Source organism: Zonotrichia leucophrys, chromosome 8 (genome assembly GCF_028769735.1).
Source record: "Zonotrichia leucophrys gambelii isolate GWCS_2022_RI chromosome 8, RI_Zleu_2.0, whole genome shotgun sequence".
Classification (NCBI taxonomy): domain Eukaryota; kingdom Metazoa; phylum Chordata; class Aves; order Passeriformes; family Passerellidae; genus Zonotrichia; species Zonotrichia leucophrys.
Window position 1 is genome coordinate 13,682,198 of NC_088178.1, and position 24,172 is coordinate 13,706,369.

The 24,172-nt window shown below is 40.0% G+C and overlaps 1 protein-coding gene across 1 annotated transcript in view; it reads right to left on the reverse strand.

Moving 5' to 3' along the window:
* Nucleotides 1-23,484, reverse strand: part of SLC44A3 (solute carrier family 44 member 3) — a 35,252-nt gene extending 11,768 nt beyond the window's left edge. Inside the window, exons 1-12 of the mRNA XM_064720236.1 lie at nt 23,358-23,484; nt 22,961-23,068; nt 21,531-21,673; nt 20,964-21,100; nt 19,430-19,523; nt 17,891-18,060; nt 17,271-17,360; nt 16,543-16,667; nt 14,688-14,874; nt 8,876-9,041; nt 3,741-3,897; nt 1,553-1,630 (exon numbers count right to left, since the gene is read on the reverse strand). Of these exons, the coding sequence (XP_064576306.1) occupies nt 1,553-1,630; nt 3,741-3,897; nt 8,876-9,041; nt 14,688-14,874; nt 16,543-16,667; nt 17,271-17,360; nt 17,891-18,060; nt 19,430-19,523; nt 20,964-21,100; nt 21,531-21,673; nt 22,961-23,068; nt 23,358-23,384 (1,482 nt within the window). The 5' untranslated portion in view covers nt 23,385-23,484. The remainder of the gene's footprint in view (nt 1-1,552; nt 1,631-3,740; nt 3,898-8,875; nt 9,042-14,687; nt 14,875-16,542; nt 16,668-17,270; nt 17,361-17,890; nt 18,061-19,429; nt 19,524-20,963; nt 21,101-21,530; nt 21,674-22,960; nt 23,069-23,357) is intronic.
* Nucleotides 23,485-24,172: the final 688 nt, after the last annotated feature.

Here is a 24,172-nt window from a genome sequence, read left to right on the forward strand (position 1 = left end):
CATGGCCACAGATTTTACAGAACCAAAGACTAATCAATGGCTTTCAATCATGGTAACATTTTTTTTAAAATAAATAGCCTTGAACAGATTAGTTATAGGGGAAAAAATGAAACAAATAATTATATCCACAAATTACTAAATGAGATGCAGTAATTCAAGACCAACGTTTAAATTTCGTACAGATAGAAGTTCTATTAAAATCTTGAGGCCTGTTCTTGCTTTTTTTTTTTCTAATTATTGCCCAAATTTCCCTGGATTTGAAACATGTGGACAACCATCACCTTTGCTAAAAATATATTCAAAAAACAAAACAAAAGTGAACACTTTATTATGATCATTAGATTAAAAACCACAACTCACATAAAACCAGAAATCTGCCAACAATAGAATAGGAAACAGGAAATCTTTAAAGGGGAAAAGAGCTACAATACAGCTTTCTGAAACAAAAGGAAGAACATTATAGTAATTAATTCTTTTAACAGACACATAGCAGACAACAGCTGGAGAAAGTAAACACTAGGATGCTGGATATCTCTTTGAAAGGCAGGAAGCCAAGCCAAGGGGAAAGCCTGGAGGCAAAATGAACTCTGATATTCCTCACCAAGTCACTGACTATAAGACCTACCTAGAAAATGTAAACCTGGAAAATTCAGAAATTTCACTGCAGAAGTATTTAATCTATGGTGAACTAAACTGAAAACTCTCTTAACAACTGTCCAAGACTAAACCTAATTTATGCACCCACTTAAGAGAAGTCAGACCCTTTATCAGGATTGTCTTGTTTACTTCACCACTACCCTCAGCAATGAGAACAAAGAGCTCAGCATTCAGAGGGTGGAATCAGCATGGCATGAACATATGATTCCCTTTCACATTAGGAATATCACAGGTCCCAGAGATAAAAACAAGGCAATGACAACGACAAAAACTAACTATTTACAATTATATATGTAAATATGGACTGGATTTGGAGAAATGAATTGTGAAGGTAAAAAGAGGTGTCGAGTATCTGTAAAACTGCTGTATGTCAGAAATCATCCATTTCCAATTAAAACATGTTTTAAACTAGACTGCTATCATCATGGTTTGTATTTCCAGATCTCTTGATACTGGCAATCACTAGGAATTTAAGTTTCTTTATTCAGGACTTCCAGATGGAAAACACTGTAACTAGTTAATGCCATATTCCAGGTATATTTCCTAATTCTTCATTGCTTCCTCCTACCTGGACTCTCTGTGCTTCATAAGTCTGTCTGGCACAACTCAACAAAATGTTAAGTATTCTTACCTCCAGAAACAGCAAGTGGCCCTCTGAAAGGGCTGACTATCTCAAGCTGTATTACCAAGTTTTCTAAAACCTAGCACCTTGCATATTTGTAAATTCCCTGTTTCTTCACACCAAGCACTTAGAGGCTTTTTTGTTTCGTTAATTTAGGCGGCCAGCAGGAAACTCTGGCCTGCACCCAGGCTGAGCCACTTTTAGCCATGCTAAGGGTCAGGCACCAACCATGGTATCCAGAGGAGGCTGAGGGACTGAGATGACAGAGCATACCTGGTTAAAGTATCTTAAGCAACTTTTTGGGAAGCAAACCCAGCAGGAACAGCAGTCAAACAGGTGCTTTGCATTCTTCTGCAATAAATGAAATGATTGGTTATTGGACACATAATTAGCCTCAAACAAAACCAATGTTCTACAGGTGACTGACTCTTCTAATAAAATTTTCACTTAGGCAGCAGATACTTCCATTAGGATTTTAGGAACAGCTTTTAATTCAGACTGTTCAATATTAATGACTGCAGAGTTGTGCTTTTTTTTTTTTTTTCTTCCTGTGGATGGAAGATTCTTCTCTGGGAAAAGAAAATATGTGCTGCAAGCAGCTTTGTGAGCTAACAGCTGCCTGGGGAGAAAAACAGGCAGGCAAGTCAGTAATCCTTAAAGTACTTCACAGTGATCAGGGAGTACAGAGACAGATTTTTAACCTGATTATCAAAAACCTTCCAGAGTTCTGAAATGACTGGTACTCTACTGAACAAAAATAAAAGAATGGGTAGAAGGGCTTATATGAACATCCATGTGTTTTGACTCAGAGCATTACATTCATTTTTCACATCAGGAAGAAAAATCTTGTATTAGAACAGGCTCTTCATAGACCACTGAGCTGTATTAATTTCATAGCAAAAACTGAGCAGTAAAGCTTAAGGTTGTTCCATGATCCCCCATCACATCATGAGCTCAGAACAGCTCATCATGGAGATGATGCAAGATGAGAACAAGACACCTTGGTATCCAGAATTCCCTTCCAAAATTAAGTGCCTGTTTTTCTTAACAAAAGGAAATCCAGTTCAGGACACTCAGTCTTTTTAATCTTATTTTTTCCAAAGGTCAGAATGTTTTTATCTTGTTTTGGAAAGCAGAGATCTTCCAGTCGCTATAGAAAACTCAAGTCTCAACAGCTACTATTGTTCAAGCAGAAACCACAAACCTCCCAACTTTTCCAAAAAGGTTCATGAAAATATTCCAGAAGTAACTCCTTCAAAACAGTGACTGTACATGCAAACTCCTGACAGAGAACAATTTAATCTTGCTATGTATTGCTGGAGAGATGATTTTAGTGAAGCTGTGTTATCTCAGTAAGGACTGTTTGTTAAAAGCCTAGAGCAAGGGATCTCACCTACAATCTCCTCTCTGATTCTGCTTGGAGACTGCTGTGTAGAAAAATCTGTAAATTTACCTGCAAGCTCACAGGCCCCTGACTTCTCCTCTGTTCACAGAGAACAGCAACATTTTTTGCAAGGGTGGGGAAGTCTGTGTCTTTATACAATGTTCTTTAGTTAACACAACTCACAAAGTTTTATAACCACAACTTCCATATGAAAGCAACATAAATCCAGACCACACCTTTCAAGTGTTTTATGACAAGGAGTTTTTATTTAAGCCTTCATAACCTATAGCCAACACATGCCTCATACTAAATACATTGTCACTGTAAACGTAAACACTCTGTCATAACTATACATAACATGCTTCAAGGCCAATGTAAACCCTAGAGGAACAGACCTACATTAAAATCTTTTCTTAAATCTTCTCCTAAAATCAGAACTGTGCATTCCTAACAGTCCTCCCTCCTTGCAAAAGTGCCAGAATTACCTACAGTGCTGTGCTTCCAGCAGAAGATAACAGATGTGGAGATGAATGAAAGGAAAAAAGAAGGTAAAAAATATTCAAAACAGTCCAGATCTATGCTTTATGTGTCTCAGAAGATGCGTCTTGGATACTACAACTCCCAGGAACAGTTCTTATTCCATATATTCTCTCTATAGAAGCATATTACAAGGCAGGTGAAGTATTTTCTACAACAGATTTTAAATCTAACAATAGTATTCTTACTCCTGCTCCTTAAAAATGAATGCAAAAAGTTTTAATAGAGCAGTCTGCCAATTTTTTCTTTATCCTTCAGAAAAACCTTTGTATAAAAACAATGAAGGTGAGTTTCATATTGGTATTTTCTGCTTTTTTATTATCAGATTTGAGAATAAGAAGGAAGTATTGATATCTGAGTTGGGAGAAAAAAGCCTTCCTAATGAAGAAAACATGATAAAATAGAAAATCCATCTATTAATAATAGACAGTAATAGCAATACCATATATTTTTAAGCAGGAAATATATTCTTCACTTCTTTGCCCCATGATCTCATCTTTAACCCTCTATTTTTATAGTATTACAGAAGCATTGACCTACCTTTTGGTTTAGGATATTGCAAAGGTACAAGAGAACAATCCTTGGTATTCTGAGTAGTGTGATTAGAAATGAGCCTTTTACAGCAGTTCCTAGATGGTAGCAGAAAAGAACTGATATGGATGACAGGACTGGGTGAGGTGGTGGGTTATTTTTATTTCTAGAAAGAGAAACAAACAATTTTTAAAATGCTTTAGCAACTTATTTAAGAAGCTAAGCACTGCTTATATTTTCAGTATTTGGAAATTTTAAGAATAAAGCTGTTACCTCCTTTCCTAATTGAACTACTCCAGTCTTTCTACTGACTTCATCTGAATGTTCACCTTAGTCCAAAGAAAAACAGCCAAATTTATAACTTCTGGGTTAGTTTAATTCTTAAGAAATTACTATTTTCTGGAATGGAAAAATGTCTAGGAAAAAACTACAATGAAAAATAGGAGAAGTGAACAATATCTGAGAATACTCCTTGAACACCTCTTTCCAGTTTCTGTCACTTCTCTTATTCTCTGCAATCTTTTATTTAACCCTTGGTTCTGCAAGATTTTCATCTGAGGGAATGAATCCACTATTTCTTCTTTAGTGGTAAAATTAAAACTAGAAAACAAAATCACAAGTTCGCACATATAAAATTGAGAGCTACTATCTACTTTTATAATTGCAATTTGACCAAATTTGGTTTAAAATTTTTAAAAAATATTAATTTTTTTCCCCAAAAAAGAGGAGAGGCTTTTAAAAAAAATTGAATACAGCAAAAAAGCAGTATCACACTATATGTTTAGAATTATAATCTGAACTAAAAAAACCCTTGTAGTTCTAGTGCACACTAACCTGTATTGTTTTGGAGAAATAATGCCTGCCAAAATCAGAAAGCAGAGCCAATAAATGGCCTAAATACAAGTTTTATTACTTTGCTTCCTTTATAAAAATCAGTTTAATGTCAGTCATTTACAGACAGTAATATGACACAGCTCTCAAGAATTTATATAAACCTCAGGAAATCAACTTAAAGAGATTCCCTTACCCCTTGTCAAACACTTAAAAAATAATCAACTAGATTAAACCTCTAAGTACAGTTAAAAATATTTCATAGGATAAAAAAACCCACATACGGATCAATAGTCATAATTAGACCTTCCATAAGTAACTCTTAAGCAACTGGCCCAACCCTGAAATATTTAGTTAGGCACCAGAACCAGCAGCAGTTTGACTAAGTAGCTACATAAAGATCAGACATAATATCACACATAAGAAGCTCTGTTTTAAGAATTGATTTATTCAAAACCTCTGTTATCTTGAAAAATCAGCAGTTTGCACAAGAAATTAAAATATAAAAAGACACCAATAAGAGAATGACTGCTTTGGGCTAAGAAGCTCTAAAATTATAATTTTAATAAATCCTCGCTTCAGCAAGGATTTACATCATACACACTTTATTCAGGAGTGGGATTATAATGCTGCAAGAATCCTGAAGGTATCACTGCAGTTCACTAAAACACAAAAAACTTTGCAGTGGAAAAGTTGTATTTAAATATGTGAATATACCACATTATTTGAAATAGGAAATTCCAGAAAAGCAGTTGCTACATTTATTATTTTTGTCTTAAAACCAGGGGAACAGCTTGGGGGATAGTGGAATTTTATACTGAATAAGGCAGTTTGGGGTTTTTTTAGAGTCATCAGGTTTCTGTGTTAGAAACACATGCATTGTAGTGTGGATGAATTATTCTATTCATAGTGAGCCATTGCTTTTTTCTCCCTAAAACAGTTCCTTACATATGACAGTGTTAGTTTGATCTCAGAATACAAATTATTAAGTTTCTGCAAGTTAAAGGCTAACTAGTGCTAAGAAACACAGAAAGAAAAAAATTTGTCCCTGTGTTAATAATGTACTTGTTACTGAAGAGAAAAATGAAGAAGGTTTTTGATATTTTTAACATGACTAAATAATGAAAAAGAATGTAAAAAACAAAAAACAAACAAACAAAAAAAAACCAAACAAAACAAAACACCCCAACAATTAAAGCTTATTTTAGACAAATTTTTACATATTTGGATGTTTTTCCACAGCTCCTTTTCCTAGCAAAGGAACTTGCACACGAACAGGGTCTGACCAGGATTTTGCTTTGCCTCCAAACAGACTGGAAAAAGAACAGATTTTCCTTGTAATTCTGGTTCATGGTAGGAAACAGGGAAGCGGCTAAACACAGCAACAGGTGATGGTTATGTCTGTAAACAAGCTCAAGATTGGCTCCAACCTACTCCCATTGCCCCCAAGGCTGAAGCTTCACCCACCTTTGTGCATGATGTGGCTGCAATGCTGAGGGGGCTTCAGCACAAGCAAGCACTCATTATGCAGTGGATTCTGTGCATGTGCACTCATCTGCATGTGCACAAGGTATCAGGGAAATCTGGGAATCTGCCTGACTGGTTATATAGAATAGAGCCACAGCTTGCTTTTCTTCTTTGCTATTTCTGTTTTATGTTATCATGAGATTGTTTGATTTACATACAACACTACTATTCCAAACTCCTGTGGACCTGTCTTCAATACATTATCTTTTAAAAATTTTATTTCTTCACTACTGCCAATTGCCTTAATTTACTTGTGAGCTCTGTGACACGGTGTCTTTCTTTAACACTAAGTTCCTTGAATCAAACGATCACACATGTATCTTTACTTTCATTTGAAAAACATTTTTTGTGAGAGGAAAAACATGTCATCTTGACACATCCAACAGATATGGATATTTAAATGGGAGAAAAGTGTATTTCTTCAGTTCTTTAAAATTCTCTTAAGAGCTATGCTTTCAGATTTCTTCACTTATGTCTCACCAATTCCAAAGACTGTGTAAAAATAACTTCAGTATAAAATACTTCAGAAATGTTAAGGAATGGATCTTCTATTCCTTAAAATAAATATGAATCTCAATTTTTAAACAAACACAAAAAATTACAAGATTTGTAATAAAACAGACATGATGAGACTAACAGAGACCACACAGACTGTACTGCACTTTTACCTTATCTCAAAGTCACACTGGCACAGGTCTGACCACATACATGATGGTGGCTCTTTTAGGTCGTGTGTAAGTAGGGCAAAGGATGGCCATAAATATTGCAGATAAATTTGAAGAGGAAGCCTTTAAAAGTTTGTTCTAGTTCATCTCTCAATGACTTTGCTGCAACATCCATAAACCTTCATTTTTGACTTACTGAGACAGATGTATGTATGTATGACAGATGTATTTCACTTCTCTTGGAAACTGTGGTACTCAACCCTTTAGTCAGGTAGATAAACCCAATCCTTAATTTCAAATCTGTGCAGTGATACATGTGATTTCAAATCTGTGCAGTGATATATGTGCACTGGAGCTACCAAAGAAGCTCAGACATGGACAGAACTGTGATGCCTGTGATGGACTGAGTTACCATATCACCTTCCTTTACTCCCAGAGAGGGGGAAAGGCTCATCTCCCTGCCAAGGTAAATAGATACATAACACCTAAGCACATCAAGGTGAGAATAAACCCTCATGTAAAACACCAATTATAACAAAGAAGGCTTTTAAAACGACCAAGCCCTTTCCACAAGTTGTAAAATGTAATCATTTAACAAGGAAATCTACTTATTTTTATTAAATTAATTCAATCTTTTGTGTATTCATACTTAAACTAAAATAAAAGAAGGCCAAATCCATTTTCAGTCGTGGTATTACAGGCCAAATAAACATCTCCTGTAAAGCCAACCCAGGTGGAATGACCCCCTGCCCACCCCATTTGCAACTCAGCCGTGGCTGCTGGCCGTGCAGCGCGTTGCTGAGCGTGCTGTGGAGGGAGATTTCCGCATGGGAAGGCCGTGCCATTTCCTCAGAGCACTCACAGGACAAGAAGAAAGCCTGTCTGTAAGATCCCATAAACAAACTCTTGTGACATGCCTTTATGATGCAGCCCCAGGGAATACATTAAAAACACACAGCAGTCAAGCTCAGAGTTGCTGGAACAGCTCAAGATAACCCTTGCCCTTGCTGGTGTGGCTGCTCCTGCAGCCAACCACCCTCTCCCCATTCCTGCACTGCTCCGCATCTCCCCATTCCTGCGCTGCTCCGCATCTCCCCATTCCTGCACTGGTCTGCATCTCCCCGTTCCTGCACCGCTCTGCCTCTCCCCGTTCCTGCACCGCTCTGCCTCTCCCCGTTCCTGCACCGCTCTGCATCTCCCCATTCCTGCACCGCTCTGCCTCTCCCCGTTCCTGCACTGCTCTGCCTCTCCCCGTTCCTGCACCGCTCTGCCTCTCCCCGTTCCTGCACCGCTCTGCCTCTCCCCGTTCCTGCACCGCTCTGCCTCTCCCCGTTCCTGCACCGCTCTGCCTCTCCCCGTTCCCGCACTGCTCTGCATCTCCCTGACAGCATAAAGGCTGGGACAAGGGATTACCACCACAGAAAAGTTACATTTCCCCTTGCAAACACAACCCTCTCAACACAGTACAGGTCACCTGGCAAGCAAGAGGAGAGCTCAATGGTATTGTACAAAATGATACCAACACAATTGGGAGCAGGAACCTTCTGTACTTGGCAGCCAGTTCCTGCAGCAGCAAAAATAGCTGGAAAGCGGAAGCCCCTAGCAGAGCAGTAAATGTCATCACAGCAGTTTCTACAGGTGCTTCCCTGCTCTGCACCAACAAGATATGGACAGTGTCTTTGCCTTGGGGATTTATGTGGTGTATTGCACCAAAAATGTGGTGTATTGACCAAAATGCAATGGTCAAACTGTCCATGAATACATGAAATTACCAAGGAACAATATACTGCTTCTCATTTGGAGCTAAAGCAGTCTCCTGGAAAAGGATGCAGTGCAGCCTGTGCCTTCCTTCCAAATGGTAATTCCCCCACAGCCAACAGAGCTTCAATATCAAGGCCCAGTTTGGCCCAGCATCTCCAGCAGCAGGGGTGAGTCACATTAATACCATGCAAATTGTAAAATCTTACTTAAGATCTTACAACAAGCAACATTATTTTATAATAAATTGGATTCCCGATATTGACATAAATTGCAGTCGAATTTGGACTATTTTTCCTAGAAAAAGATTGAGAGTAAATGCTGGGAAATCCCCAAAACTATCAGGGGCAATTCTGCACTCACCTGTTGAAATAACAAGTAACCACTGCCCCAGCAATGACCATTTGCTGACAGGCAAGAATGAATTCACTAGTCCAGATAAGGCCAACGAAATGATACCATGCCATGTAGCAAATTCCAGACAGAGCTCTGTATTCTACTTGTCCTCCCGAAGTGGCCTGTGCAGTACCTGAAGTTGGGATTACACCACTGTGTTATTATAACATGTCAGACAAGAGGGGAGAGGAGAAAGGGGGACAGGGACAAAGAAGGACATGGAAGTGCTTCTGTGCATGTTCCCTTAACTTCTCTTCAGTAAAGTTACAAAAAAAATAAATTCAATGCTATTTAATTCTGTTCATTCTAACAAAGTTAGAAAAACAACATCTTATAATTCAACTTGGATTTTGAAAAATAAAATCTCAGAAAAAGCAAATGATTGTGTTTAAATTGGGATTGAGACACAGCTACCAATAAAGGAAAAAAGGAAAGCTACTTATTAGTAAAGATATCTGAGAAGACATTACTCTAGACTTGAGTAATCAAATAGTTCAGAAGTAAATGAAACCTTCACTTCCATTATTCAAATTTGAAATAAATGCATAGTTATGAAATGCTTTAGGGTTTTTTTGTAAGAAGCAGGAGAGAAAGACTACAGAAAAATATTAAGGATATATAACATACTGTTGCAGCAAAACAAAACAAATACTTTATTGCTATTACTAATCAGAACCATGGCCATTAGTCTTCTGTTCTGTATACTTTGCAGTCTTTGTGCAAAATACAGGCAGATACATGTAGGCTCTCTGGGAGGGGAGGGGGAAGCAGACATGGTATGGTAGTACGTGCTCCAATGGTACTACTGCATCTAGGAGCATGGATAAATTAACCTATCCAAGCTAAAAACATTCCTTCCACTTCTGTTACCAACAAAGAATGTATTTCGTATTCATAGAAGGCTTTTCACAAAAGGTGGGGTCAATTCAGATTCCTCAACAATCAGACCTTTTTTCTGTGCAATCCTGTTGGTGGCACTTGACTCTGAAGAGTAGTCAGGGGATAATGGCATTAAGACAATTTGACTGTAGGTTCCTAACATGCTATGTTGGTTTTTTTTTTTTTTATTTTACCAAGCCTTAAGTCTACTAACCTTAAAGAGAAACATGTTCACCAAATAAAACAATCTCTGGAGGCGAGTAGTTTCTTATTCCAACTCCAGGAAAGAAATTAAAAAGTGAGACAGAAGTGGCTATTACTGCTCAAATAGCAATATAATCTAAGCTTTAATACTTCATGTATTCATTGTGTGGACTTGGCAGTCCAGGTTTACAGCTGGACCTGATGATCTGAAAGGTTTTTTCCAAGCTAATTGATTCTATGATTCTGTGTTCTCTTACAGGACAACACACCACATTCAAGTTCAAAACCACCACATACACAAAGCTATCTAGGAAATGGTTCCTTTCTGGCCTGTTTTTCTACAGCCACAGACTTCTTATTCAAGAATAACTAGAAGTAGAAACAGTAAAGATTTGTTTCAGCAATACCATCAGCTTTAGACAAGCTTTTTTTAAGTTTTCAGAAGCAGCCTTTTAGTCTGTAAATAAAGAAAAATATCCATTTACCCCACAGTAGCACTGCAACATTATTTTAAAGTTCTTTGAAAGATTAAAAAAAATGCTACATGGGTACATAAATACAGATATATGTTCTAGATTTATTTTTTTTTTCTGAGAGGTTAACAATATTGGCTGAACAGGCAAGCTCTCTCCAGTGCTGTTTGGTTGGTCATTCATAGAAACAATGTAGTGCTTCCAATATATTCAAATGAATTTTAAGTCTGTGAAGTGCAAGATATTTGATGGTTTGAAAAAGCTACTACTCAGATCTCTTCTCACAAACTCTCGTGCCTCACTGGTTTTAAGTTTGCAAAAGTGAGGGTTTTTTAAGGTGAGTTTTTGAGGATATAATAATTTACTTAAGTCATTAAAATGAGTGTGGCACCATATAATTATGAATTCAAGAGATTTTTCGTTTCCCATATTTCTTCCAGAGGCTCTCAACTGCCTTTTCCTACAGCACACAACTAGCCAAATACACTCATTATCCACAGCCTTCACTAAGGGAACTCATGCAAACAAGATGTCAGTGAGACACAAAGGTGTCCTGTCTCTCCATTTTCATGCAAAGACATTACATCATTTGGTAGCAGAATTAAGGACATTTTCCACCATACAATCCACCTGAACATTTCTTTTTCCAAAACAGACCTGTTCAGGCTTTGTTTCAGTACTGTTGTCATGAAGACTGATAAATGTTCATATGGCAAGCTAATCCTGTTTGCTTTTTACCAGCCTACTGAAATAACCACCTGCAGTAATAACAGTAATGGCTTTGTCTTTCCTGGACAACCTTGTACCTGTGCTCAGCTGCACAGAAATCAGGCAGAGCCATCTGTGACTTCACCTTTGATCACTTTGCTGATCAGGTAAGGTAAACTAGTTTTGTTATGTCACAAAAATCTGTTTAATGATATAAACATCTCTGTCCGATTTCCTGTTTTCTGGGCCTACCAGACATGCCTGATTTTGTCAGCAGAACTACAAGCAAGCTATTTTTCTATATCAGTATCTCAGATAAACTTTAAAGCTGCCCTAGATAACCCGTCAAGAAAAGTGTATGCCATTTTCCTCACCACTGTACTATGATCTATCTGTTCATACAAACTAAACTGTTTCAATACAGCCCTGAAATACAGTTCAATCTGTCAACAGAATATTTTTCTCCAAGGACACAATAATGAAACTTCCCAGGGTATCATACACTCTTAGCGATGACATTAACAACCCAGTAAAGAACTGAACTCCCTACATCTGAACCACCAGATCTGGAAGCCTTTGATGAGTACAAGTGTTGATCTGCTGCCAATACTTCAAAAGAAGTGATGTTAACAAAGCAAACAGGCCAAGTGTTTCTAGCAGAAGGCAGGAGAATTTCCCCTGGGACTTGCAGCGCTGCCCTGGCAGCCAGCAGAGCTGGGCAATGGGGCACCAGTCAGTGCTGGCTGTGTGTGGCACCTTCAGCTGCATTTTGGGACTGCCACACTTAGCTCAGATGTCCTTCTTCAGCAGCTGCTGCTCTGATGGCTTTGCTGATGCCTGCAGCAACAGGCTGCTGTAAGAGACAAAAAATTCCTGGGAAGTCTAGTCCAGCAATTTCCTTATCACAAACAAAGAGCCACTGACAAGAAAATACTGAGAGCCTGTTTATCAGTTCCTGTTAACATGAAAATATGCTGTGCCCCTCCCACTGTGAGGAAAGGTTCTAGAATCATACACTGAATCTTAGTGCTTCCTGCTACACAATCTATTGTGTTATCTTATTTTGTGCTTTTTCATGTAAAGGTATTTACAGGTAAGCTACCTGACTGTAATTGGAATGTCAAGGCCCCTGCAGGAAACACATTTTTATTGCTCATTTTGCTGTTGCACAGCTTTATGTGGCAGTTCTGCTGCGCACTTGCTTGCAGGATGCACCTTTATTACACAAAATAATCACACCACCTTCTCATCCTACATTCACAGTATTTACACCATGCAGACCTCACAGCTCCTGCACTCTGAAAAGCTGAAACACATTCTCTGCTGTGCCACATGGCTACTTCAGTTCTGCAGTGAAATACCCACAAATTAGCAAACAATAAAACTCAATAACCCTAAGACATATCAGCTTTTCCAAAGAACAGCTGAATTCCATTCCTAGCCAGCTAATGGTTCTAACTAGTGCCACTGTGCTACCTAAAGTCTCATGAAGTCTTGGCATTTCTCCTAGTTTTCTAGGTCTGGAATTCACTCAGTCTCTGCTGCTCTTACAGATTCTGAATTACCAAGGTACTTAGGCAGGTGCCTACCCTAAAATGCATAAGTAGTCCCACTGATTTTAATAGGATTATCCATGTTTCAAATTAGTCATGTGCATAAGTACCTTCCAAGTGCAGGCTATAGCATTCTACAGCCCCCAGGAAGTTAGGACTTTTTTCTCACAGTAACACTAACTTTTGGAGGAGATGTAAATAAGGTGCCTGCATGGTCGCATAATGATCAGGTGTGCCACAGCTGAAGCAAGGATCAAGTGCTCCAGAACTGTTAAGATTCAGAGACACCATAAATATTATATAACTAGTGCAGATTCAAAGGAAATGTTAAGAACAGGTGCAGCACAGCAGCAAGCCAATTTAATTTACCCATCTCTCTGTATTAGACAAAAAGACTAGTGCCTTTGTAAACATTTCATTTTTTTCAGCTTTGTTGGTATATTTGCATTTAAAATACAGCCTGCACAGCCCCAGAAAACATATTTGTGAGAAGAAAACGTCAAAGCGTCAAACCCAAGAAAATCACCACCTGTATTTTACAAACTGAATCCTAGACAGGTAACTATTTGTCAGTGAAGAAAACAAATTGCTCTGTAAGAGAAAGCATATCTTTGGAGATCTTCAGAGATGTACTCTCAAGTGGTGCAAAAAGTCCCCAAAACTCAAAATAAAAAGAGACATCTTCCACTTACAGGACAACTGTAGAAAACTAATTAATAATACCAAGGTGTCCTGTCAGAGCATTATTAACCATACGGTTCTGTATGTATTTGTCATTACAGGATGTGTGCGTCTATCACCCCAGAAGAGCAGAACGACCCCCAGCTTATCTGATGGCGAGCTGCTTTAACAGGCAGCATTTCAGAGGTCTCATATTTGGGTTGAAAATTTGAGCGACAACCTAATGGAATATTCTCAACACCAGATCTCGTTTAGCGCTCGTCCTCCAAGATCTGAATCAAAAAGCACATCTGAGGTAAAGGGACAGGAAATGCCAACAGCAATCCTGCTGACACGGAGCTGTCCGTGCGCTCTGCCCGAGGGCCGCCTCAGCCGCTGCACTGGCCGCGTCTCGGAGCGGCCCGGCTCAGCCGCTGTGTCCCGGAGCACGGCGGGCTCGGGGGCAGCGCCGGCCATTCCCCGGAGCACGGCGGGGCCCAGGCACGCCGCCAGCCCTGCCCAGAAGCCGGCGGGCCGAGCCGCCCTTTGTCCCCCCGCTTCTCCGGAGCCGCTCCCCGTTGGGCGGGCCTGAGGTGCTCCCCGCGGGCTGCGGCGCCCCCTGGGGGGCGCGGGCGCTGCTGCGGCGGGCACAGGCAGGGTACGGCAGCCCCGAAGTGCCCCTACGGACACGGCCGGACACACAGCGCCCAACCCACCCGGGACACAGCCCGCACACAGCGGCGCCTTCCCACCTGCGTTCATGCTCGGGTTGTAGCTGAGACGTGATCTGGGTTATTTATAAAATGCACACGTGCACTGCTAGACATTAACATGCTTCTAACAGGAAGATCTTACAAGGACTGACATCTGAACTAAAAATACCCAGCCAGAACACCTCTGTCAAAATCTATGTTTTACTAGGTTGCTCATAAAAGCTATATATATACCTTCCCTTCTTATGTGAAATCTGAGAAATTTCTTTCAAAACTGAAACTTTATCATCACTCTGCTGTGCAGTAAGTTTGTGCTGTCCTCTGTACTGTTTGCATCACTTGCTGAAAAGATCAGCATTCCTTTCAAGTTAGAAAGAAGACAAAACATAAAGTACCTTTGAGCTGCGCTATGATTTTAACAGCAGGTAAAAAAAATTTTAAAAATTAAAGAATCAAAAAATAAAATAACTCAGCTGTGTAACAACGCTAGCCCACATTTTGTGCACCAACACCAAGCGGTCCCACATTAAAGAAGATAATTTAGGAAATGGCTAGCACTCAGTCAGAAACATGAAAAGCATATGCTTACCTGCAGTTCCTAAGCTAAGCAGTACAGCAACCCAAAATACCCAGAACACAATGAGAATCAGAAAAGTCCAGAGTGGCTGGAACAGGAGGAAAGGAATTCTGCCAATGATTTTGCCAACAATTCTAAAGAGCTGAACAGAGAAAGGAAGCCTTTTTCTTAGTACAAATATAAGGGAGAGCAGAACAACCTGTTTCAGGAAAGAAAAAGATAAATTGTTAGGGGTTTGTCAAGAAAATTATCAGAGTTGTCAAATGTGAGATCAGAGGATACAGATTTCACAAAGACATGACAACAAAGCAATTTATACAATCTTACTACACATTAGAAAGTCCTTTCAAGACATTTCCTATGTTCTCAAAGAGCCTGTGGATTAAAATTTATTTTCCTACAATAGTCATTGCTGTTTTTTTAACAAAATAGTATCCATAAGACTTTAATTGATCTAATGGAAGCTGTCTGTTTTGCTTTATAGCAAACATAAATGTACATTATACACCACACATTGCTTTCACATATCCTGCATGTCATGAACTTTTAAACTTTCTACTCAGGTCAGCTTGCCACTGTTCACTTTCACAATGGTAAGAGAACCAGTCCTTCCCTGCAGTCCACAACCCAACTAGTTTCTGAGCTATGTATGTATAGGAGCAAAGCAGACATAAAATGAAAACTTATTTAAAGAAATTATTGTTTTCGCAAAGTAAAAAACCCAACCCACCAACAACAAAACCCTGAGTCAAAATCCCACAAAATCCCCAATTCTTTGTATGTCACAAGAAACTATGACCAGCAATTAAAAGGGAGGCTGGAATCTTTAAAGCAATAAACACAACCAGTGGCAGCTCCTTCACTAGTTTTCTTGCCTGCTCTGGAAAGAAGCCACCAGCTCTGAATTGAAGCATAACCTGCAGTAGTGGCTGTTCCCACAGCTCTGCAAACAACAGTCAGTTGTACTGGACCATACTAGCATTCAAAGAAACTTTTTCTTACCTTTTGAGTATCAGCAGATGTAAAAAGGTCATAACTTATAGAGGATATTAAAAAAAATCTGGTCTGTGACACATTTGTATTTGTCAATGTAAACTGTCAGTCTGTTCATATCTGGCAAATTCCATATGGATCTTACTTATCTCTAAGACAACAGGACAATTGCTTTGACAAATGTCTCATGAAGTATAAATTGACTGTACCCTCAAACTGAGAAATGCCTCCTTGTAACATTGCAACATCAGAGTGAAAAATCTCTCTTCAGAAGTTGCAAACCACTCAGATTTTCTATTGTAAAACAAGATCATTGAGAGAAAAACAGAATTTAACCCCATAACTTGAGGTCTAGACAATGCTGCCTGCGTTTCACTGCCCTTTTCATTGTCTCAAAGAGCTGCCACCCCTTTCTCCTGCTGACAGGATGGGATGAATCCACAGATCTCATGTCCATACTCAGTCAGTGCCCTGTGCATATTCGACATGATTCTCCAGTGAGCTGATGCAGCACAAAATGGGCATGGAACACAATTCTGACATTTTTACACCAACAACACTGACACAGTTTGTACAGGTTTGAAGTATGGCAAGGCTGAAAAACAAGTTTCACAATGAATATATAAAATTATTTTTGTAGTTTTGATGGGGGCCTAAAAATCTATTTGGAACTAGGGATCTTTAAAGTTCCTTCCAACCCAAACCATTCTGTTATTTTATGATTATATATGAATGAATGTAAGAAGATCTTAGAATTTACTCTCATTTTCCAATTTGAAAAGAATTAGGAATTATTTTTATTGTTGCAGAACCCCTGTAGTTCAAGTTTTCAAGTTACAGCCTCTGCCATTGCGTAGGGCAAAATGCTACTTACAGTGATGATTGTTGAGAAGATGGCATATCCAAGTAGGAATTTGACATTTTCCTTTTCTGTTTCCAGTTCAGTGCTGGGGTCATTCCTGTAGTCGTAATGGAGCCACCAGAGCACACCTGACACAACTGAGCAGAGCAGAGCAGCGTGAGGGCGGGCAGGGCACGCTGCTGCCGGCAGGATGGAGCCTGCCCACCCTCCCTTCCCAGTGTCCTCCCTCCCACCGTCCCCCAAGGCTCGGGAATACTGCCAGCCACCAAAGTGAGCCACAGGACCAGTGAGCACAGAGAAACTTCCAGTAATGGCCTGTCAGACTGAGGTAAAACCGCAGCAGAACATTTGGATTTCTTGCATTATCCCAAAGCTCAGGCATGTAATTTCATTGTGGAGATCCAAAGCCAACTTTCATGGAATGACAAGCTTTAGCCAAACACATTCCTATGGTTCAGTATAAGAGTTCACTAAGCATTCTTTGAAACAGTAGCATTTTCATAACTGCATTCATCTGCCAAAAGAAATGTTGTTCCTAGGCATCTATAAAAACAATAAACATCACCATCATCCCAACACTCAGCAGCTGGAACAGCACAGCCAGACCTTGGCACCAAAAGGCCTCAGCTTGGAAATGACTGTGGTAAGCTGAAGGTTACTGAGGATGGCCATGGAAATAAAGGATAGCTGTTTGTTCAGCTGCTAATCCTTCAGTACAGTAAAACAGTAAATATACTTACACAACAACCCAAACACAACCAGTGCAATCAGAGTATGGATGAAGAGGGTCTGAATGAATCTGAAGGCTAAAACCAGTATCAAAGAGAAGGCTGAAAAATACATAAAGTTTGACTGTTACAGCCCTTTTCATTTTAAATATAAATTTAAGGTTCTTGTAGAATTTTAGCTTTTATTTTTAGACAGCAATCTTAATAGCAACAGCATTTAATAAAGCTGGCAACCTTTTTAACATTTAAAGCACACAGTTACCTCTAACTTAAATAATAAGAAACTTATAGCTGATATATTTCACCCTGGGAAATACTAGCTTTTTAATAACATCTTATGTAAGAGTTAAGTTCAAGTATTCATGCTGATGTAATCTTTTTCTTCAACAATTTCTTACAGTCCTCCAAAATGAGGTATTTAACCATGTCATGGACCACAGAATCTGATAGATATCTGCATTTCACCAGTCTATTAAATGTCTCCTGATAAAATCTGATCACTCTTCCTTAAAAAATAACTCTGCCCAGAAAATATGAAAAAAGTCTTCTTTTGAATTAAACATATAGACTTACAAGAAACACTTTAACCTTTTAATTGAATATCATTATCCACTTTTTACTTATAACCTTACCTAGTGCAAGGACACTCAGTCCTATCACAGTATCTCTTCCTGCCAATATTCCACTCAGAATTCGGTGAAAAACATCCATTTCATTAACCATACTTATGAGGACAGATGCATATTTGGAATAGCATTCAGGATTTTGTGGAACACAGCGATTAAATAATGGAAAGGATTTACTGAAAGGTTGAAAACAAAAGTGGTAAAAAATATTAATTACTGGACAAACAGTTTAAAATCCACAGAGATCCATCCTGCCATTCTCTACAGAGAGCATTCTGTTATAAAGAGTAGTTTTATGTATAATCTGCAGAATAAACTCCTTAACAGTGTCATTCCTGTATCACTATACCAGAACAGATCCATTCAAGATCAGCCTGAGGAAAGAAATTAACAACTCTCTCATTAACTATCACCCATCAGCACATAGCTCCTATTCCCATTCTAGTCTGGCTTCACCTGCTTTGCTCCCATGTATTTATGTAAAAATAAAGTTCATGCTAACATAGCTGCAACCTATGCTGTTGTAGATAATTCTAGATCAAAACCACTTTGTATTGCTTTTATGATATTTAAGCATTCTAAAACCACACCAAAACAATGTTTGCAAGGTACAATTAATGGCACCAAATATTTATACAAAATTATTTGGCACTCCCAGCCAAGCTTCTTGCATAAATGTATTGTCTCACTTTGGCAGCGCTGCCCTACAACAGCCAATGACAAAATCATACCTGAAGAGGAGAGGTTTTGTTATCAACAGCTAAAAAATTTACTAACTAGCTTTGCTTCTACCATGTAATATTTTTGTGCAAGATGAATAACTTTGCTGACTTCCTTGGCAAACCAAAAAAAGGCCTAGAAATTTGAGGAAATAAGTGAAACATGCCATATTTTTTCATCAATTTACATGCTGTCCTTTGATCCACTATATGTAATGTTTTTACACGTCTCCTGCTCTCTTCATTTTGTTCTATTTTCTGCTGTTCAGAGCAGATGAATTAGCTCTGCAAACACAGAGATTCCAATTCTCTGCTGTATTTTCATGACATAGTGGAACTTAAAATCACGGGTTTAAGAATTTTGACTCAGAAATGCCAGATTTGACAAAGACAGCAACATCCACATATCTGTGCTTCAAGCCATCTGGCTATAAAATTATTCTGATGGAAATTTCTGGGCTCGGGAGAAGAAGCAAGACCAAAGACCACATCCTTGGCATTGAGGGAGAAAGCAAAATCTGTGCAGGAGCTAAGCTGTTCCTCATATGGAGTGCTTTTTCCTAATTTGGAAAAGGAAGAGGAATGGAAGGGTAGAGGAATAAAGGGTAGAGGAATGGAAGGAATGCAGTCCTTGTTTGTTCTGTGGGACAGGACTCTGGCATATTCACAGGCACATAAAAGAACTTGTAAGGATACACAGACAAAAAAATAAATAAACAAAGCAAAACCATCCTGACTGTGAAGCAAATACAAAATGTGAGAAAATAACAATCCATAGGAAGTTGTTTGGACTAAAGGAGGTTGTAAAGTACTCAGTCATGCTTACCTTGGTGGAACTGGCAGTGTGGGACACAGCTGAGCTGCTTTTGGATTTACTGTGTAACTGGAAACATTCAGGCTGTAAACACAAAGGAAAGAATCTAGAAAAAAAAAAAAAAAAGGAAACCAGAGAGAGAAAAAAGTAACTTAAGATTAGTAAAAATTTGAGAGAAAAAAACCACATTAACAGATAAGTTTTGTTGCACTTCTGGTTTGATCCCTTAGCAGTCCATTTTCATCCCGGATATTCCACTGGGAATATGAATAGCAAATTAAATAGTTGAGTAAATATAAGCCAATCTCTGCAGGATCTTTTGCCTTCTCAACTTAACCACAGTCACCACTTATGTTCCTGGGGGGCAGGCACACTGTTTGCTCCACAGTGCCATTAATCCTTGCTCACTAGGACTAGAGAAAAACCTGAAATGATGGAAGCTACAATAGAACCAGGCCCTCCTGAGTTAGAATAGAATACATCTGTATCCAGAAACCTAACTTGTGCTGGCATCTAGGTGAAATATTTCCAGGTTCTCTGCTCCATTAGACAGCACTCCTGGGAAAGAAAGGCTGGGCAATTCAAGCCATTCAAAATGCAAGACTTCTCTCTGCCTTGACAAAAATATGCAAGCAGTTTGAACTGGAATTTGATGCAATTATGTTTAGTTAGACTGAAAATACTTATATAATCTCACAGGTGTTTACAGCTTCTGTAGATACAAAATTATGTCAAACTACTCCAGAATTAAATTAAAACAAACACTGTCAATTTAAATAGCAATCTCTGCCAAATAGAACAGCACAACAAAAAAAAAAAAAAAAGGGATACTGACCTCCAACAATAACAGCCATTAATATTCATATGGTCTGAAGTTTATACACACCCCATGAAATAAGGCTTAGGCTACAGATTATTTTATTTACATGTTGGACATGAATAAACTGGAGCCTCTTTCACATAGCAGCTATTTCTGACAGCATTTTCATCTTGAACAGCAGAATCAAATAAAATTTCAGGGTGTGTCCTGGATTTGCTAGGAAGTGAGGGGCTGTGTGGTACTTAGTTTCCAGCAGGGGTTAAACTACAACAAAATGCAATAGCAAACATAGGGATCTGATGTCTAGAGGGATAAATCCACTTGTGTCTTCATGGAATTAATAATTCCACCACAGTTTTAATTACATTTAAAGGAACCAGTTGGACCAGAGTCACAAACAACATATGAACTCTGGTCACTTACTGGCACCCCCACCAAACTTCACTAGTTCATTATCAACAGTCAGTTTTCTGTTACATAATCTCAGCCCTGTGCAGGAGTTAATGAACAACTTTCTAATTTGCATAAGAGAGCTGTAATATTTCTAGAAACTATGGGTTTGAAATAAAGCAGAAACAAGACATATTATTTTCTGCTATCATGAACTGTTCAGGAAATTAATGGTAAGACATGACTCCCTAGTGTAAGAGCCATAACAAAAACAAAGTGGAAGCTGCTCAACTGTTCTACAGACACACTGAGGTACTCATATTCCCTGTGGCACACCATTATTCCTTGCAAAACTCTGTAGATCTTCCAAAGAGTTGAGTTGCTGTTGTGGACAACTTGACACGCACAAGGAAAGTGAACTGATTTTGGGGCTTTGTATTTCCAGGCTGCATGAATTCAGAAAGAACACATACCTAGAAAGAAAAAAGATCCTCTTCTCAAAAAACAAGCTTTCTTGGTTTTTCATAAATTTAAATTCTGAACCTTCTTTTTAAAGTGGTACAAAGCAAGTGAAAGTTTTTCCAAAGGAGTCAGTGGAATGATTGGGAATGTCTATGTGCAACATCCTTAAGTAGAAAGATTTGCCTTATAGAATGACTGCCTGTTTGGCTGATGTCCCATTTAAGATCCTCTTCAAGAAGGCAGCTGCATAAAGCATAACAAGGCAGCAAATTTTTGAATTCTACCTTAACTTTTTAATTTCAATCACTCTTCTGCACTACTCCCACCTTTTTTGCCTTTCAATACAACAATGTATAGTTACACAGATGTATATGACTGACAACTAGAAGATGTGTATTTTACTAAGTTCTCAAACATTTATACATTATCTGATGCACTTACTTTTTATTAGTCATGTCCAATCCAGAAAGATTTGCCCCTTCTACAGGAGTGTTCTTCCGACCACATATGTTCCCAAAGCTGTCATATCCAAGCACAAGTCTTTCTGCAGCACCAGCCACCACAGCATAGCCACTTACAAACATCTGTTAAAATATTTTTTTAAATATGAAAGCATGCTACTGTAGCTTTTCCTTCCTATTCAATAAATATTCCTTTTAGGTCATGCATTTTTGCCTTCCAGTTGCAAACAGTTAAATCTAAAATTCACCTCTCTGCACAAAGGCAGAGCAAGTCACATGGGCAACTTTAGCCCTAATGCTTCCTTAGAGCTTTCCCTCATCTGTTGTTGAAAGTATATAAATTAAGCAGAATAACACAGGAGATGGAAGACAGAGGTCCTGATTAAAATAAGAGAAAAGCATTACTAAGGTGCTGAACACTGTTCCTAGTGATGTTCATGTGTGTCACTAGGCAAGATCACTCAAATGGTGATTTTTCATGTGCTCACTGCATATCATATTACAGGGTGACCTTCAAGACACACTTGGACAATAGAACTGCTGCCATGATGGGCCCTTGAAGCTGCTAGTGAATGCAATCAGAAGTATTTTTAAACACAAAATATATTTAAAATGGAGATTACCTGAAATTTCAGGAAGGAACATCTTTAACACATGTGAAAAACCTGTAGAAAGTCACACTGTGCAGTGTCACTTAGGTGACACTGCCCTGACCTTTTAGTTGTTCTGCTGCCAGATCACAGTTCCAGTAGATCATCTTCTTGCAAACCCCAGAGGTAGCTAAGTACCTCTGCTGGACAAGTAGCAGCAATTCTCAGTCCAAATGAAACACCTTGTCCAGGAATGCACCTTAAACCCTCCTGTACATTGTGAGGGCCAAAACAACCCCTGGAAAGAACCTTTGCAAGTGCCAAGAAGCAGCAACTCTTGTGTGAAACTGGTGAAGTCCTGAGTACTGCTTTACCCAAGGCTTATCTCTCCATCACTCCAGCCACTGAAGAACTCAGTGATGCAAGCTTCTCCTCTGTCCCATGGGGTGCAAGTCACATTTCACACACACCAAGGACAATCACTAAGCTCTGTGGCTATGTGCCAACTGCTGGCTGCAGCAAAGCTCCCAGTCCCACATTAACCACTGCTGCTTTGAGTGAGTACAGCTGAATGTTGGCTGTGCTCGAGACAGATTGCACAGACCAGCACAACTGCCTTCTAACTTCAGCTTTACAGCCTTTTTCTGTGCTTCTACTTTTAGTACTTGTGACTAAAGATTGGATCTGGGCAAAAACACGTCTCATACACAAACATGTACAAATGTGCTTCTTTAGTTCTAAGAGCAATCTCATTTTTGCTTACAGCAGACTCTTATTTAGATTTGTCCTTCCAGGAAACAAACAAACTGCGCACGCTTACCAAACCAGCCCAGAAAAGACAGAAGAGGAGCAGCCAGAGAATGTCCGTACACTTTCTGTAAACGGCTGGTCTCCATTCCGGTAGCTCAGAAACACTATCTCCAGAGTCCTAAAGAGAAACAAAAAAAGTTCAAGAAAAGAACAGAACAAACTTCCCGTGAAATTAACTCAAGTTGCAGAGGGCGGAGATTTCAGCAAGCGCGTAACTTCGCCCCCTCAGTGCGGAACACCTGGCAGCCCTGTGCCGTGGCGAGGCGCGCTGCCTTCGCACTGCCCACGTTGTGCCCCCGCTCCGTGCCCCCCCCGCTCAGTGCCCCCTCTGTGCCCCCCTCGTGCCCCCGGCGCTGCCCGCCCTGTGCCCCCTCTGTGTCCCGGGCGCTGTCCCGGCCCGCGCTCACCTGCCGCCGGCCCCCGCGCCGCTCCATGGCCGCCCTCTCCGGGCCGTGCCGGGCCGTGCTCCGCGGGGGCGGCGGGCGGGCTCGGGGCGCAGCCGGCTCGGCGGGGCTCGGCTCCAGCGCCGCGGGGCCGGGCCGGGCGGCGGCACCTCCGGCAGCTCCGCCCGCCGCTGTGTGCCCGGGGCCGCGGGGCCGCTGCGCCGGCGGGAGGGAGAGAGAGAGAGAGAGAGAGCGGCGTTGGTGCCCCGGGCGCTCCGCTCCCGCTCCCGGGAGAGGCGCTCGGGGTCCGGCGGCTCCTCCACAGCCGCAGGTTTATTCAGGGCCCCCGCCCGGGGCGGGAGGTTTATATTTCTCCCTTCGTTAGCTTATTTCTGGGAATAGCTGAAGATTTGTCACTGCCGGCACAGAACGGGGGCTGTTCCGTCCTGTAAAGCCCACTGACACCGCGATACCTGTTCGGCTGATCCGGCTGCATTATCAATACACAGCCAGTCATAGATCCTTTTCAGCTTCTCTTTGGCTATAGTTTGTAGAGTTAGATCACGTTGACGGGCTGTGTTATGCTATACATACTCTCATCTATGTCCATGTGCATTTTGCATGCCCAGGAATAACCTGCAACAACAGGAATAACACCAAATTAGGTCAATCCATGTAACTCAGATGACTGAGGAATGCGGGAATTATTAGCCACTTTTAATAACCTTTTCTCTGTGCTGTTCCTGTTGCCAATTTATCTTTATGTTCACTAAACTCAGCTCAATAATCTAGAGAAAATTACAAATTGGAAGGATGTTAAAAGCATGGTTTTGTCCTCT